The 13,687-nt window shown below is 39.3% G+C and overlaps 2 protein-coding genes across 4 annotated transcripts in view; one reads left to right on the plus strand and one right to left on the minus strand.

Moving 5' to 3' along the window:
- Positions 1–476: 476 nt before the first annotated feature.
- ndnl2 (necdin-like 2) lies at positions 477–6,806 on the plus strand. Of its 2 annotated transcripts, none has more exons than XM_047378585.1 (11): positions 477–631; positions 798–861; positions 1,910–2,029; positions 3,019–3,082; positions 3,613–3,692; positions 3,768–3,865; positions 3,952–4,031; positions 5,179–5,221; positions 5,419–5,481; positions 6,084–6,198; positions 6,285–6,806. In XM_047378585.1, exons 2-11 carry the CDS (start codon positions 811–813, stop codon positions 6,408–6,410), a joined length of 840 nt encoding a protein of 279 aa, XP_047234541.1. In that variant the 5' UTR covers positions 477–631; positions 798–810; the 3' UTR covers positions 6,411–6,806. The 2 variants fall into 2 exon arrangements, with proteins under 2 accessions (XP_047234541.1, XP_047234533.1); XM_047378577.1 differs by having other exon boundaries at positions 483–646.
- Positions 6,807–9,658: 2,852 nt separating this feature from the next.
- The window catches only part of si:dkey-96f10.1 (6-phosphofructo-2-kinase/fructose-2,6-bisphosphatase), a 37,426-nt gene continuing 33,397 nt past the window's right edge, over positions 9,659–13,687 (minus strand). For both annotated transcript variants that reach the window (XM_047378566.1, XM_047378561.1), the window contains exons 11-14: positions 12,913–13,042; positions 12,755–12,817; positions 12,564–12,628; positions 9,659–11,245 (exon numbers count right to left, since the gene is read on the minus strand). In XM_047378566.1, the coding sequence (XP_047234522.1) occupies positions 11,186–11,245; positions 12,564–12,628; positions 12,755–12,817; positions 12,913–13,042 (318 nt within the window). In that variant the 3' untranslated portion in view covers positions 9,659–11,185. The remainder of the gene's footprint in view (positions 11,246–12,563; positions 12,629–12,754; positions 12,818–12,912; positions 13,043–13,687) is intronic.

The raw sequence follows: 13,687 nt of genomic DNA on the forward strand, positions 1-13,687 counted from the left end.
ACGAAAGTCTCAGATATGTTTGGTCTATTCTACACTTTATTGATGAAGGCAGTAACTTCTTATCATAAGATGCTTTTATCAGAAAATACACATTAACATGAACTAAAACTCAGTTTAACCGAGTGTTAAAGGCAATTCCTTCCCCTATGAGTTTACCAATTGAAGGTATATCACATTCAGAGATTATTATAAAAGAACCATCTTTGGCTGGAACCTTATAGACAATAAACGTAACAAAACACTCTGACTTCAAAATGTTGAAAATTATGAATGAAATTTAGCTTTTTGTAAATTTAGCACAAATACCATTTCCTGTGTGTTTTGTAAATCAGAAGACCCATCTTCTGATGCCTACTTCCAGCAGGATAGAGCACCATGTCACAAAGCTCAAACGATGTAGACATGCTTGTAGAAAAATTGAAATATCTCTGCAAATCTGCATTTTAACGTCATGATACTGAGATGTGATTTCTTCTAGACGCAGGTATTGTGCGTCATCAGCGGAAGCGGGAATTCGACAGTTGATTGAAACAGCCGTTCGGATTTTTGTTTAATTCATTGAAACGGTTTATTTAGTGAGCGGGTGGAATAATTCCACCTCTTTTTACAAACTCCTATTACTCTACTAAAGGTTAGACGTTGCCATGTGGGTAAAAACGTTACTTATATATTGCTTATACGTCGTTTGGTTAGCTAACGCTCTGCTCAGCTAACGTTAACATCCATAACTTCCTGCTGTGTTGTTTAGCTTCTGGTTTAAAGTCATGCAGATTTTCATTATTAATTGACTCCTTCAGACGCTGTGCTGCCATGACCCAAAGAAAACGGCTGTCTAACACGCAAAGCTCCTCTCAGAGTAAAGTAAGTGTGATAAACAGGACTGTTTGAGCAGCTTGTTCCGCCGCCATGTTTCTCAGGTCACACGCCAGGCCTGTTGCTGTATTTCTCTCTATAAACTTCGCATACAGAAGAACCAGGGTTCCTACACACGATGTAATTTGATGTATTTGCATATTTACTTTGCATATGTTTGGAGAATGTTTTAGTTTCTGTTATTTAAAAGATGAACACTTTAAATAATAGAAAACTTAAACAGTTGTTTATATGCAGATGCTATAATTTATCTTTTATTTGCCTCATCAAAAGTTACGTTTTTGTCCACCTCATTCACCATTTTGGTTTTTAGCTTACTGATGCAACCCACACAGAAACTGGACATATCGTTTTTAGACATTGGTCTGATATAGATGCCAATCGAAGCATTACCACCCCCATAACACACCACAAACGTCTTGAAATGTCTTTAATATGATCTAATTGGCATTGAGAAGCATAAGTATGTTGCATTACAACTGATCATGGTTAATCTAGATCACATGAGCTGAAATAGTTATCTTACTGTTTATTGAACATTTGTGGAACATACAGATGATAAATCCCATATAACTAAATGTTGTTCTGCTCGAGTGTTTTAAAAACTAAAATGTGAGAAATTTGAGCATGGAAATGTCTGAATTATTGATATTAAAATGCGTAGGAAGATTAAGGAAAATATTTAGTTACTGGTTTTTATTCTGAAAGAGTCCATCTTTTAAAAACATAAAAACTTTTTAAATTATATTTTTTGATGAATGTAGTTGCCCCATAAATTAGAATTATCTCTGCTACATGGAAGCAGGTGAATGTAATCTCTGAATTTTGGTAAGATGATTTTACATTTTTAAAATATCTTTTCAAATTTAACTATGATATTGGTCTTTTCTGTGTACATTTGGACCTGATGATAGAGCTTCAACTGAGTTGAAAATGGAGCAGCACTAACATGACACATGTAACATATTCTCAGGTGGACTGACGTTGAACATTGTTCTGTTAGGACTGAGACAGTCACTTGTGTCTTTATATTTAGCGGCAGTCCAACAGCTTTATGACGCAGGAGGAGGATGAAGATGCAACGTTCACTCAGCCAAGCACATCACAGGTCCAGAGAGGGTTGGAGAAACTCACACCTGCTCAGGTTGATCAAAAGGTAACATAACTATGATCCAGACATGTGTTTGTAGGAACACTTTGAAGAGTTGTGTTCAAATAATAAATTGTTTCATTTGTAAGACTATTAAGATATTTCATATAATACTCAGATCATGTATTTAGGCTAAAAGTAGAAGCTGCACAATATATCAAATTACAGTGTCACAATTAAAAAGGACTACTTGAATGCAATACTTATTAGGACATTATGTTTAAAGTGTCAGAGATGAACACTTTGAACATTGGTAATATATTGGGTCAATTGGAAGGACTCTTAACTGGCTTTCTTGGCTCACACCTGATGTAAATCTTTAGTGATTGAAATGCTAAAGCTCACAGAGCGTGGTAGGCCTGTTGAGAAAGGGTAAACAAAAAGTGTTTGAAAAATAAATATATTTAAAGATATTTTTTTGGCACTAGTGGCCTTTATTATTTTATTTTTTGACAGTAGGCAGACAGGAAAGAGGGGCAGAGAGAGGGGGAGACATTCGGCAAATGTCGCCGGGTCCGGGACTCGAACCCGGGACAGTTGCTTCGAGGACTGTAGCCTCTGTATATGGTCACGCGCTTAACCCCTGCACCATCTTCGCTGTGCCCAAAATAAATATATTTAATAATCAATATTGTCATTGCAGTACAATCGTTTTCTGTAGCTCATGAATGTTACATCATGGATGAATGTTTGACCTTTTTAAATGATTAGAATACATATAAATCATTTAATTGACTGTTATGTAGCTTAAAGGTCAAGTAGGATAGTGTAGAAACTTATATTTTTTACAGTTAGAAACAGCAGCAGAGAACATTGGGGCAGGACTTAATTCAATTCAAAAATACTTTATTAATCCCAAAGGGAAATTAAATGTTGTTATAGCTCATATTATGAAGGTTTCCTCAAAGAGCATAATAAGGCAACCCACCTAATGTAATGCATCTGTTAAAGCAACAAACACAACGATAACTTAATATACTTTAACTGTCATTCAGACTGCTGAAGTGGTTCAGTACATCCTGGTGAAGGACCAGAAGAAGATTCCAGTGCGCAGAGCAGGTAAAGTAGCATGGCAACAAGAAAAGGCCTGTGATAGAGCTGTGAGAAAGACCGAGGTGGTTTGAACGTGTGGAGATGTGGGATAGGTCGGACAAAGGAGGCCGAATATTAAACGTCTAGTGAAGAAGAGGCACAGAGAAGGTTCATGGATGGTGTAAAGTGGTTTTGAAGAAGGATCCTTTTAAGATGGAAGTAGATGATATGTTGTGGAGAATCAACTTAGATTGTGTTTAAGATAATGAAGAACTTTGAAGTATCTGCAGACACCATTTTGTTCACAGGAATATCTTCTCTCTAGACGTCTGTGTCTCCAGATGAACCTTCATGTGATTTGGTTCCTCTTAGGTTTCAGTGGCAGATGACAATTTCTTACTCTGTGACGGCAGAATATAAAATATAAATGATTTTTATTGAATCACGTTGAGTGTTTACAATCATTTTTGTTTGTATTGTGGAGTTCCGGTTCTGCAGTGGTACCAGACGAATACTGAATGGTGTAATGTTACATTACTGCTCGTTTCTCATCCCAGACCTGGTTAAACATGTAGTGAAGGATTACAGAACCATCTACCCTGAGATCATAAAGAGGGCAACGCGGATATTTGAACAGGTTGGTTAGATCTGCTCTCAGATACTTATCATGTTAAACGTAAATCTGTCATTTATAGTTGCTTTTTTTAACCAGGTGTTTGGCTTAAAACTGGTTGAAATTGACCCTAAAAACCACATGTTAATTCTGGTGAATAACCTGGATACCCCTGTGCCCAGAGCCTCGCCGGTTGAGTGAGTTTTCAGCAGTCATCTGTCGTGTTTCTTTTTACCAGAACTTTCAGCGTTATGTTTGAAAAAATGTTTCTTTCTGTTTGTAGGTGTCCAAGCAACCCAAAGATGGGCCTGCTGTTCGTGATCCTGGGCGTTATTTTTATGAAAGGAGGCGTGGTCAGAGAGAGTGAGTTTCATGATCCACTGATTTCTCTTAAAGTTTGGTGGTAGAACCATTTATCTGGAGTTTCTGTGGCTTAGAGGCTCGACACTTAAACCTGCTGCAGATTTATGCTCGCTGTGTGAAAAAAGTTACAACTTTTGGAGACTGCTTGGTGCCGCGCATCTGCTTAACCCTTTCCTATAGTGACCTCTAGTGTTTAGGAGGGGAGGTGCAGTGGGTGTAGTGCACCTTTTAGTACAGGTAATACATACAGCAGATTTGCTCCAACATTACTACGTGGCTACATTTTAACATTAAACTGTAGAGAAAACAATTTTAAAAGGTACAAATGATGCATTTATCAATTGACAGTGATCAGAATCGGCTCATTTTATGATTGGATCAGAGCAGTTATCACAGTAGCTGCAGAAGAAGAGTTGGACAACAAGTCAGTTCCTACATCTAACTGCATGTTTTCTTGAGGAATCAGCTCAGACTGGACCGTCCCTGATCAGAGATCAGCCAGTCAGAAACTAAAAATCTTTTTTCTTATCAGTGACCAGACTATAAATCATGCTGATGACAACAAGTCGTTGCTCAGTGAAGAGTCAGTTAAGTGTTCTTGGTGTCAGTGAGGCTTGTTGGCTGCGCTGAAACAGGAAGGGAGTTTCAGGAAGACTGAATTCAAAGATATTTCAGGTTAGTCTGTCACAGCTCATGTTGGATTAGAAAATGTTGGCAGGACCAAAGTAAAGGTAATGGTCCACTGGCTGAGACTGCAGTATTTAGTTAGTAACGCTAAAGAAAGTGAAAAATGTCAACTCTATTCATTATTTTGTTTTAAACAGTGAACTGTGCAGCTCTGTAAACTTTAGGCTGTTTTTGATAAATCATTTTATTTTACTACATTTTTTTTTGTGTTTATTTCACTGAATGCAAAAGGTGTTAAAACATATTTTGTTGTTAAAGCTTTTAAACAGAAGAAAGAATCAACTGTTGGAAGGTCAGTTTTCCTAAACGCTGATCTCTAGTGTCGTCCAGTCCAACACGGCTGATAGAAACTTTAATGATTCATTTTAAGTTATACCAGCACAGTACCGCCCAACCTTAATTCACAGTATTGTTTTTATTTGTGCACTAAAATGGGACTAAAATACTTTTGTTTTCTTAGACCTAATTTGGAATATTCTGAAGAAACTGCGTGTTGATCCTGGGTAAGGCAAGACTTTCATTGGTTTTCTGTAACAGCTTGTTTGAATGGGCCCTTGGCCTCCAGCTTGTGTTTGTGGGGAGGGTATTATGTGACATTATTCTGAACATGTATACTGAGTTTTTTTCATACATATTGTAATGATTTCTGCCTTACTGTATAACCAAAAGAAATGGAATATTCTGACAACAATCTCCCCAGGCAGAAACACGAGGAGTTTGGTGATGTGAGGAAGACCGTCACAGATGAATTTGTGCGTCAAAGGTAAGAATGAACCTCCAGTTTATGAGACGACCAGAGAACTAAAGTGGGTTTAAATGATGAGCTGCAGCTTTGGGGCTTCTTGACAAAGATCACATGATGGGTGTCTCGTGAATGGCAGGAAGATAAAATGATTTAAAGCGAGTCTTCAGCCCCCACCATAATGCATGCAGCTCAACATTCCTGTTCCCAGCTGTTTTCTCAGGGTGTTAAACAGCCTTCAGTCAATGAAACCTCCAACCAGGAGAGGTCACAGGTTCGAGTCCAGCTCAGGTCACTGTTGTAATGTACTGGTGTGTTCAGAGCCATTGTCTGTCAGACCATAGACTCTGGTTTATACCACACCACAGATTAACAGAAGAGTGTATGCAGCCTGCCCACCGAGCAGAGGGGCTGGCCAGCACACACGCTCCAAACATTCTGCTGCCGGGACGAGCTGGGAACGGATTGGTGTCGCTGTGAAGCTGCAGATCAACTGGCTTCAGTCCACCTGGCTGATGCTGCATTAGTTTAAACTAATTGTTACCGAGAGCTTGTTTATGATATTTTACTGTATTTATGGCCATTGATGAGATGAGGCATTGATCCTCATGATTTGTTTGCAGGTACTTGGAGTACGTTCGCATCCCACACACAGAACCAGTGGAATGTGAATTCCGCTGGGGTCAACGGGCCGACATGGAGGTGTCCAAAGCCCAAATTCTGGTGTTCATGGGTCAGGTGAGCATCTAGGTTTTAATGAGCAAACTGCACTATTAGAATAAATCCAACATGTTCCTTAACTGTTCTCTGGTGTTTTATCTCAGATTCATGAGCAGGATCCTCGGAGCTGGAGTCAGCAGTACAGAGAAGCTCACGCCATCTCCACCCCCAGCTCCACCCCTAGCTCCAGCTCCAGCTCCAGCCAGGCCAGCAGCAGCAACCACAGATAACAAAAACATCTCACTGTGACTTGACCTTTTCTACTCCAACACTGAACTCTCTGGTTTGTCCAGATTTTTAACGAGGACAAAATGTTTCATTTTGTCAGTCCTTTTAAAGAAACAGAAACACACGTTATACCAGTGGCTGCGCTGGCATTTAAAAACTGCTTCAGTGTCTCTGTTACATTCTGGTTTCTACAGAACCAGAGATTTAATCAACATTTTAATAACTGATATTCTGTGGATGGTCGGCATGTGAGGTTGACAGTAATGTTATAAGTTCTCTGTTAGAAATAAACATGTTTGGATTATGTCTAAAAGCCTGATATTGATTTGATATTAAGGAACGTTTTCTGAATGAGGGCCCAGAGAAAGTTAAATAAAGCTAACAGCTCATCAACCTGAGAAGATTCATTGATCTGGGTCATTATAACGATCATACATCACAGCATCAAACTCAAATAGTTTAAAACATTTTCATAATTGACTGCAAATTGATTTAGTAAAAAGAACACATTTTTATCTTTCCTACAGTAGTTTCATCAGCTGCTCAGTGAAACCTCATGTTGTCACAAGTGTTTCACTAACTGTTTGAGCTGATAGTTTTTCAGATTATTGTACAGAATATAGATGCATATTTAAATTATTAGAAAATACTCCTAAAATGTATTTTTAAAACACATGAATTGATTGGCTAACATCAAGGCAGCGTAGCTGGACCTTCATCACAGGTGAAGCTGTGAAAGAGCTCAGCTGAAGACCAGGCTGCTATTAGGAGCAACTGATTTGAGATCATTGTTCTTTTTTGTTAGCAGTGGTTACCTGTAAAGAAAAGCTTGCAGCCATCATGGCCTTTCATGCAGGAAACTGCTGCTAGGATTACCACAGCTGCAAGAGCAGTTCTCTGGATCAACAGATTCCAGCTGAAAGGTCCAGTTGTGTTGAGGACGTCCAAGAGGGTAAAGGAACCACCAGTACTGTCTCCTACCTGAGAAGGAAACTATAGAGTGATGTAACCACCAGTGCGGAGCTTGCTTAAAAGCGATGTCTTAAAACAAAATGTCCTCCATTATGACCTGTTTTCAACAATCCAAGAACAACTTGGTAACAAAAAATGATTTCAAGGACATCTGGCCACCTTCTATCACAGCTTCACCTTTGCTGGTGGTATGACTGTACTGACACGAAGTTAGCTGATCATTTTGGTTAGAAACTCTTCTAATTAAGTTCACTTATTTAGCACTTTGAGTAAATCGTAAACTGTAATGTTACCCAGGATAACTGCTGCAACGGTCTTTAGAAAAATAACCACAATACAGATGATGTGAGGCAGGCACTAGAGTTTAACCAAACATGGTTACAACAAATACACTGTTAATGTTTCACAATTAGGCAGCCATTTTAAAGGCCCAGATTAAAACAAATTACAGCAATTTACTGAAACACAAAATGTTGAGTACCTCTTTGTCAGAATGGTCAAAAACAACACAATATGAGGGTGAGCTTAGAGGAATGACCTGTCTCTCATGGTTTCAATTATATTAGGAAACTTGGATTTAACTCGCAAAATTAAAAATCCTGATGTGTCTAAAAGTGTGAAGAAAAGATGGTTCTGCCAAGTCTGCGCACCACACCTCATCGGAGTTACATGAATAATGCAGCAGCTTCACAGGCATCCAAAACCTCTTCAAAAGTGCACATGTGCAACAAAAGTCAGCGGGTAGAATTAAAAGCATTTTAGTCAATTTTAAGAAGAATTGTCATATTTCCATGTTGAGTCATAGCTATGAGTCTGAATGTAGGGCTGCACGATATTAGGAAAACATGACTTGATACTTTTGGAGAATGTTGCTATAACGATATGATTTGCCATAAAGAATTAAAGAGTTAATGTCTTTCAGTTTTCATAGCAAACATTGACTCCAGATAACGAGTCGTCTATTTAGCTACCGGAAAATATTCACTCACTGAAACCTTTTTATGCTAAATTAAACATGTCACCTAATATATTATGGGCATAGAGAGCCTGAATGCACAGTAAGAAAATAATTAGCATGTGCGATATATTGTGCAGCTCTTGGTAATTTCAATTTGTGACTCAAACTCAGATTTATGACACACCATGTTTCATTTTTTTGCTTCAAAGTGGTTGAAATGAACTGAAAATGAAATTAATCACCTTCATATTCTGGTACAGCAATAATAACTGCAAGATAATCATTGGAAGGAATGCTGGTCAACATCTATGAAATGTTGCAAAATAACAGGAGAAAGACTCCTTAATGAAGTCATTTATATATTCACATTATTTCACAATGTAAAGAGAAAACTACAGTTACCTTTTCACCCGTTGAGCCTGGCTACGGTTTCTTTAGCACAGATTCCTGAACTCAGGTTGGTATTTATGAGAAATGCTTCAGCTGTCCAGCCATGTCCAACTGTAAAATGTTCAGCGATTTCCTCAACAGTTCCACGTTTTACCGATATTTTTATAGGAAAAGCCTCTTTTTGCTGCACGTTCAGCTGATAGGAACTTGTTATTAGATGGGGAGAAGAAAAACTGCTACGCTGAAATCTAAAGCCTTATAAAACATTTGAATGCTGCCAGAATCGACATGTGCATGGCATTAGGTAGGTCTATCAAGATAATCAAAGAACATTACGTAGCTTCAACCAATGCCAGTTCAGCGTTTGGCAACTTTGGTTTCTTCTGCAGACCATGGAGGAGTTATTGGGCTCCAGTAAAGGTAAATCCTGGATTATTTTGTTGATTGTTGCAGAGTTTGTAAATATCAGACGATATCTTGCTGCCAAACCAACAGCACACTGTTGCAGATTGAGTAATTTATTAAGCAAGGCTTGTTCTGCTGTGGTGGGAGTAATGATCTAAAGGAACACCCCATGCTTTAGCACTGGGCGGTTACTGGTATCAAGCTATACAAAGGATTAAAAGCTGCTATTAAAGGCTTTTTAACCAGAAGCCAGACCTTTCTCTGTATGGAGCATAGAGCAGGATATCCATGACACCCCTGTTGCTGTGCACTGCCAGCCAGCTTGGTAAAAAAAGAGAGGCTACTCTACATTTTCTTTGCTTACAAGAAGGACACAATGAGCTGTTTGCATGTTTTTCCTAAAATCTGTCTGAAAAAAAACTAAATGTTACAGTTATAAGAATAGTTTCTATGATAGTCAATCTGCTACATTTCAGCAGCATTAGGAGTAATTGTTACCTTTTGTTTTAAATAAAAGCAATAAGATCAAATGAAACATTGTTTATTTTTTTCTGTAATTACAATGAAATCTGGTCATTTCAGTTAAACTGAATTAAATCTCAAACCTGTCTGTGCCTTAATAATTTGTGATAAAAAGCTGAAATAAAAAAAGATCTATGCCAGCCTCCTGCTCTTCACACTTCACAGGGTTAGGAAAGGATGCAGTTCCTTAGAAAGGTATTAAATTAAAAGTAACAACGCTCATCTTCTTCCAACAATATTCAGGTGGAAATATAAACAGCAGCTTTATGATAATTATTACAGTTGTAGCCCATCCACTGCTGCTGAGCCTATTCTCAACTTCACAAGCGTTTGTAAATGGTGACGGTTCCACGAGAACACATTCCTATCACTGAAGCACGGTGGTGGCAGAAGGGCCTGGGATTTGGTAAACACTGAAGGAATGTTGGGTGGTAATAAAACAGGCAGAATTCTGCGGAGATCCACGTTTAAACTGGGTTAAGATGGAACATTTAACAGCTAAACATTTTCAGAACATGAAGACATGAAGCTGCATGCTACCAAAAAGCACATGGCTGTTCATGGTGAGAATTTATTGCATTTTTAATGTCGTCTTATTAGAATAAAAGTGTTGAGCACCTTCAGAGGGTAGACGTCTTACTACCAAACCACATTTTGATTCCAGTTTATAAAACCATAAATCAGAATCATGTTCCCTATCCTCCGTGTGCATTAGCCCAGTGGTTCTCAAGCCTTCATGTTTTAGATGTGCCTTTGCTCCAGCCAGCGGATTCAAGTGACTGCATTTCCTCAGCAGTGCCCACATCCAGGCCTCAAGAGCTGCTATCCTGCAACTTTTATATGCGTCACTTCTCCAACACACCTGAATCAAATATCTGGCTCGTGAGCAGGCCTCTGAAGAGCTGAATAAATGCTGATGAGGGAACAGAGCCATTTGATTCAGCGGTGTTGGAGCAGAGATGCATCTAAAAGTTGCAGGACAGTAGCTCTGCAGGACTGGACTTGGCCACCCCTCCTCTACATGCCATCAAGTGCTGCAGAAGCCTGTTAATCACCCATTCATTGAGGTCAGTAATGTTGGCAGCAGGTAAACACCTAAAACATGCAGGTCGGTGGAACCTGAGGACTAGGATTGAGAACCACAGCATCGGTTTCAGAGAGGAAAACTGAAGTGTAAATCTCAGGCTCTGCTGAGAAGTTTGAGCTCAGAACAGTCTTTCAGAACACTAAAACAGTTAAATGTGACACAGTGGCCCGTCTCGACTTATTGCTGTCTAAATGAAATCGCAACAGTCAGTACAACAGCACAGGGTGAAGTGATGAAGTGTAAAACAGAGATTACTGACGAACAGTCATGCAGGTCATTTAGTTACAGACCCATCTTGGACCCTTCCATATAAAGTGCACTAACAATGGAATTAAGATGCCATTAAAGAAAACTTTCATTGTCATTAAGCTTTTAGTTTTCTAAAAATATGAATTATTTAAATTAAAAAGAAGATGTCTTCTGGAGGTTGAGGTGAGATCTCTCTAGATGTGCTCAGGGACCGTCTCCAATGCCTCCTCCGGGTCTCTGTCCACGTCCACATTCTGAGAAGACAAACTCAAGCTGTCTGTCTGACACAATTAAAAAAGTTAATGGTTTTAATGCGCCTCAGTGGATTTGTTCAGGTCATTATCTGTACTATTAGTGCTGACACTGCTTGATTTGTACAGTGCTGAGAAAAAGTATTTGCCCCCTTACAGATTTCTTCTGTTTTTGCCTTTTTGTTATACCTAAATGCTCGAGATCATCAAACACGTTTAATATCAGACATAGGAAACCTAAGGAAGTACAAATATCAGTTTTTAAAATATGATTATATTTATTTCAGGAAAAGAAAAACTATTTAAACCAACCTGACGCTATGTGAAAAACTGTCCCTTTTGGTTGTCATCATCATGAATTCACTATGATTAACCAAATCCTGAGCTAATCACTGTCAGACCCGTAGAATCAGGAAATCGCTTAAATAGAACCTGCCTGATGACTTGAAGTGGGCTAAGGAACTCAAAAAGCAGAACATCATGTTCAGATCTAAAGAAATTCAAGAACAGAAACAAAGTCACTGACGTCTGTCTGTCTGTCTGTCTGGAAAGGGCCACAGAGCCATTTCTAAGACTTTGTGACTTCAGAGAACCACAGTGAGAACCTTTATGCAGAAACAGAGAAAACATGGAACAGTGCAGAACCTTCCCGAGAATGTTCATCCTACCAAAATGACGATTCAACCCGCACGCAACAACATCTAAAGCTCTGCAGGCCTCATTGTCTCAGCTAAGGTCAGAGTTCATAATTCAAAATTAAGACAAACTGGGCAAAAATGTCCTCAATGGCAGAGTTCAAAAACACGGTGGTGGTAGTGTGATGATGTGGGGGACCTTGCAGTCTAAGGACGTGGACGACTCTACATAAAATTTGACAGTTATTTCAAACTCTCCATGGCAGCTATTGCTGCCAAAAGGCAACGGGTTAGGCTTCGCATAGCGTCAGGCCGGTTTGGATCAAATTAAATAATCATTTGGAAACTGCTTCAGGTTTTTCTTCTTGTTATGTTTGTCTAATTGTAATTTCTTTTAGATCTGTAACCTAGTCTAAACCCGACCCGTCTTTCTGGTTGCTTAACTGTTGTTGCAGTTATGTAAGACAAATATACTACTCAGCCTAAATTCAGGTTCACTTATCTTAAGGTGGTCCAATCAACTAATGTTCTGATCTACTTGTCAGATCACCAAGGCAGTATTTTAACAGCAGGTTGCTGTGGGAATCCTTCATCGCAGTTTTGTTTTAGCCGCTGTGTGAGGAACCGGATAACAACTAAATGTAACCCCTCAGACTCTAACCCAACTGACGGTGCGGTGACTTTACCTCCGGCCGGTCTCGGTGTGTGTTCACAGCTTCAATGTTGAGAAAGACCGACTCAACTTTGCACCCTGAGGGGAAAAAAAAAACAGAGGTGATGAAATCAGTCCCAGACAAACATGACCATATTCAGAGCAGCATGTTCTGAGGCTGATAAAAAGCCCGACTTATTGCAAACAATGGCTGCAGAGACTGACCATAGGCGACCGGGGTGAGTTTCAGGACGGTGTGAAGAGGACACTTCAGGTAGGGCAGCTCGCCTGGCGCACAGGAAAAACAGAAATATTTCATTTATTTCATCAGAACACAGTATTAGTGAAACATTTTTGGCTCATTTTACTGGTAATGTTCTTACCTGCACTCTTGTCCAGGAAGTAAGCCAGCAGACATCTCATGACAGCCTGGTGACAAATGACCAGAACATTCTCCTGCCTCTCCAGCTCCATGATGACCGGTTCCAGGCGCTGGACGAGGTCCTCATACGACTGGTGAGCAGGAAGACAGCAGGAGGCAGGGACACAGAGGTCAAACAGTGAACTGATTTCAGATCAGATGTACAGCAGTTAAACTTACCATTGCACATGATCAAACAGCATGCTTCATTACCGTCAAGAAGAGAGACTCCAACTCAACTCGCGAAAATGAAAGACTTCAGATCGGACTTAAACCATTACAGGCTTTGGTCATATCAGGAAAAATAGTTCCCAGTTTGCCCTGACTGAGATGGAGTCTCTGAGGCACCTTAATGTGTGTCAGGTGGAGGCATGAACACCAGGAAGAAACTTTAACATGAATTTTGGCTTTTTTCTCTTCTACTCTTGGTTAGACAATTAGCTCTAATGTTTGATGCACCTTTTTCTTCTTTTCCTTAGAGGATGTTTTTCTGTAAATGTTTAGTTGACATTTCTGGCAACATATTTTCTACCGGCTCTTAACCTTTTCTCATTCATTTTTTAGGAGAGTTTGTTTTCTGTCATTTTTTGTAAACCTTGTTGAATGGACAGATTGATAACCAAATAGGCTGACATTAGTTCTGTAGAGGATCACAATACAGTCAGACAGCTACACACATCGCTGTATTTGTCTCCTTTTCCCTGTAAACAAATAACAGGAAGATTATTACTCATCTA

Source organism: Girardinichthys multiradiatus, chromosome 1 (assembly GCF_021462225.1).
Source record: "Girardinichthys multiradiatus isolate DD_20200921_A chromosome 1, DD_fGirMul_XY1, whole genome shotgun sequence".
NCBI classification, from domain to species: Eukaryota; Metazoa; Chordata; class Actinopteri; order Cyprinodontiformes; family Goodeidae; genus Girardinichthys; species Girardinichthys multiradiatus.

Coding starts and splice junctions, on each gene's coding strand:
- ndnl2 (XM_047378585.1), top strand. CDS start 811: ATGACCCAAAGAAAACGGCTGTCTAACACGCAAAGCTCCTCTCAGAGT. Junction 4,032..5,178: donor AGGAGGCGTGGTCAGAGAGA/GTGAGTTTCATG, acceptor TTGTTTTCTTAG/ACCTAATTTGGAATATTCTG. Junction 5,482..6,083: donor GATGAATTTGTGCGTCAAAG/GTAAGAATGAAC, acceptor ATTTGTTTGCAG/GTACTTGGAGTACGTTCGCA.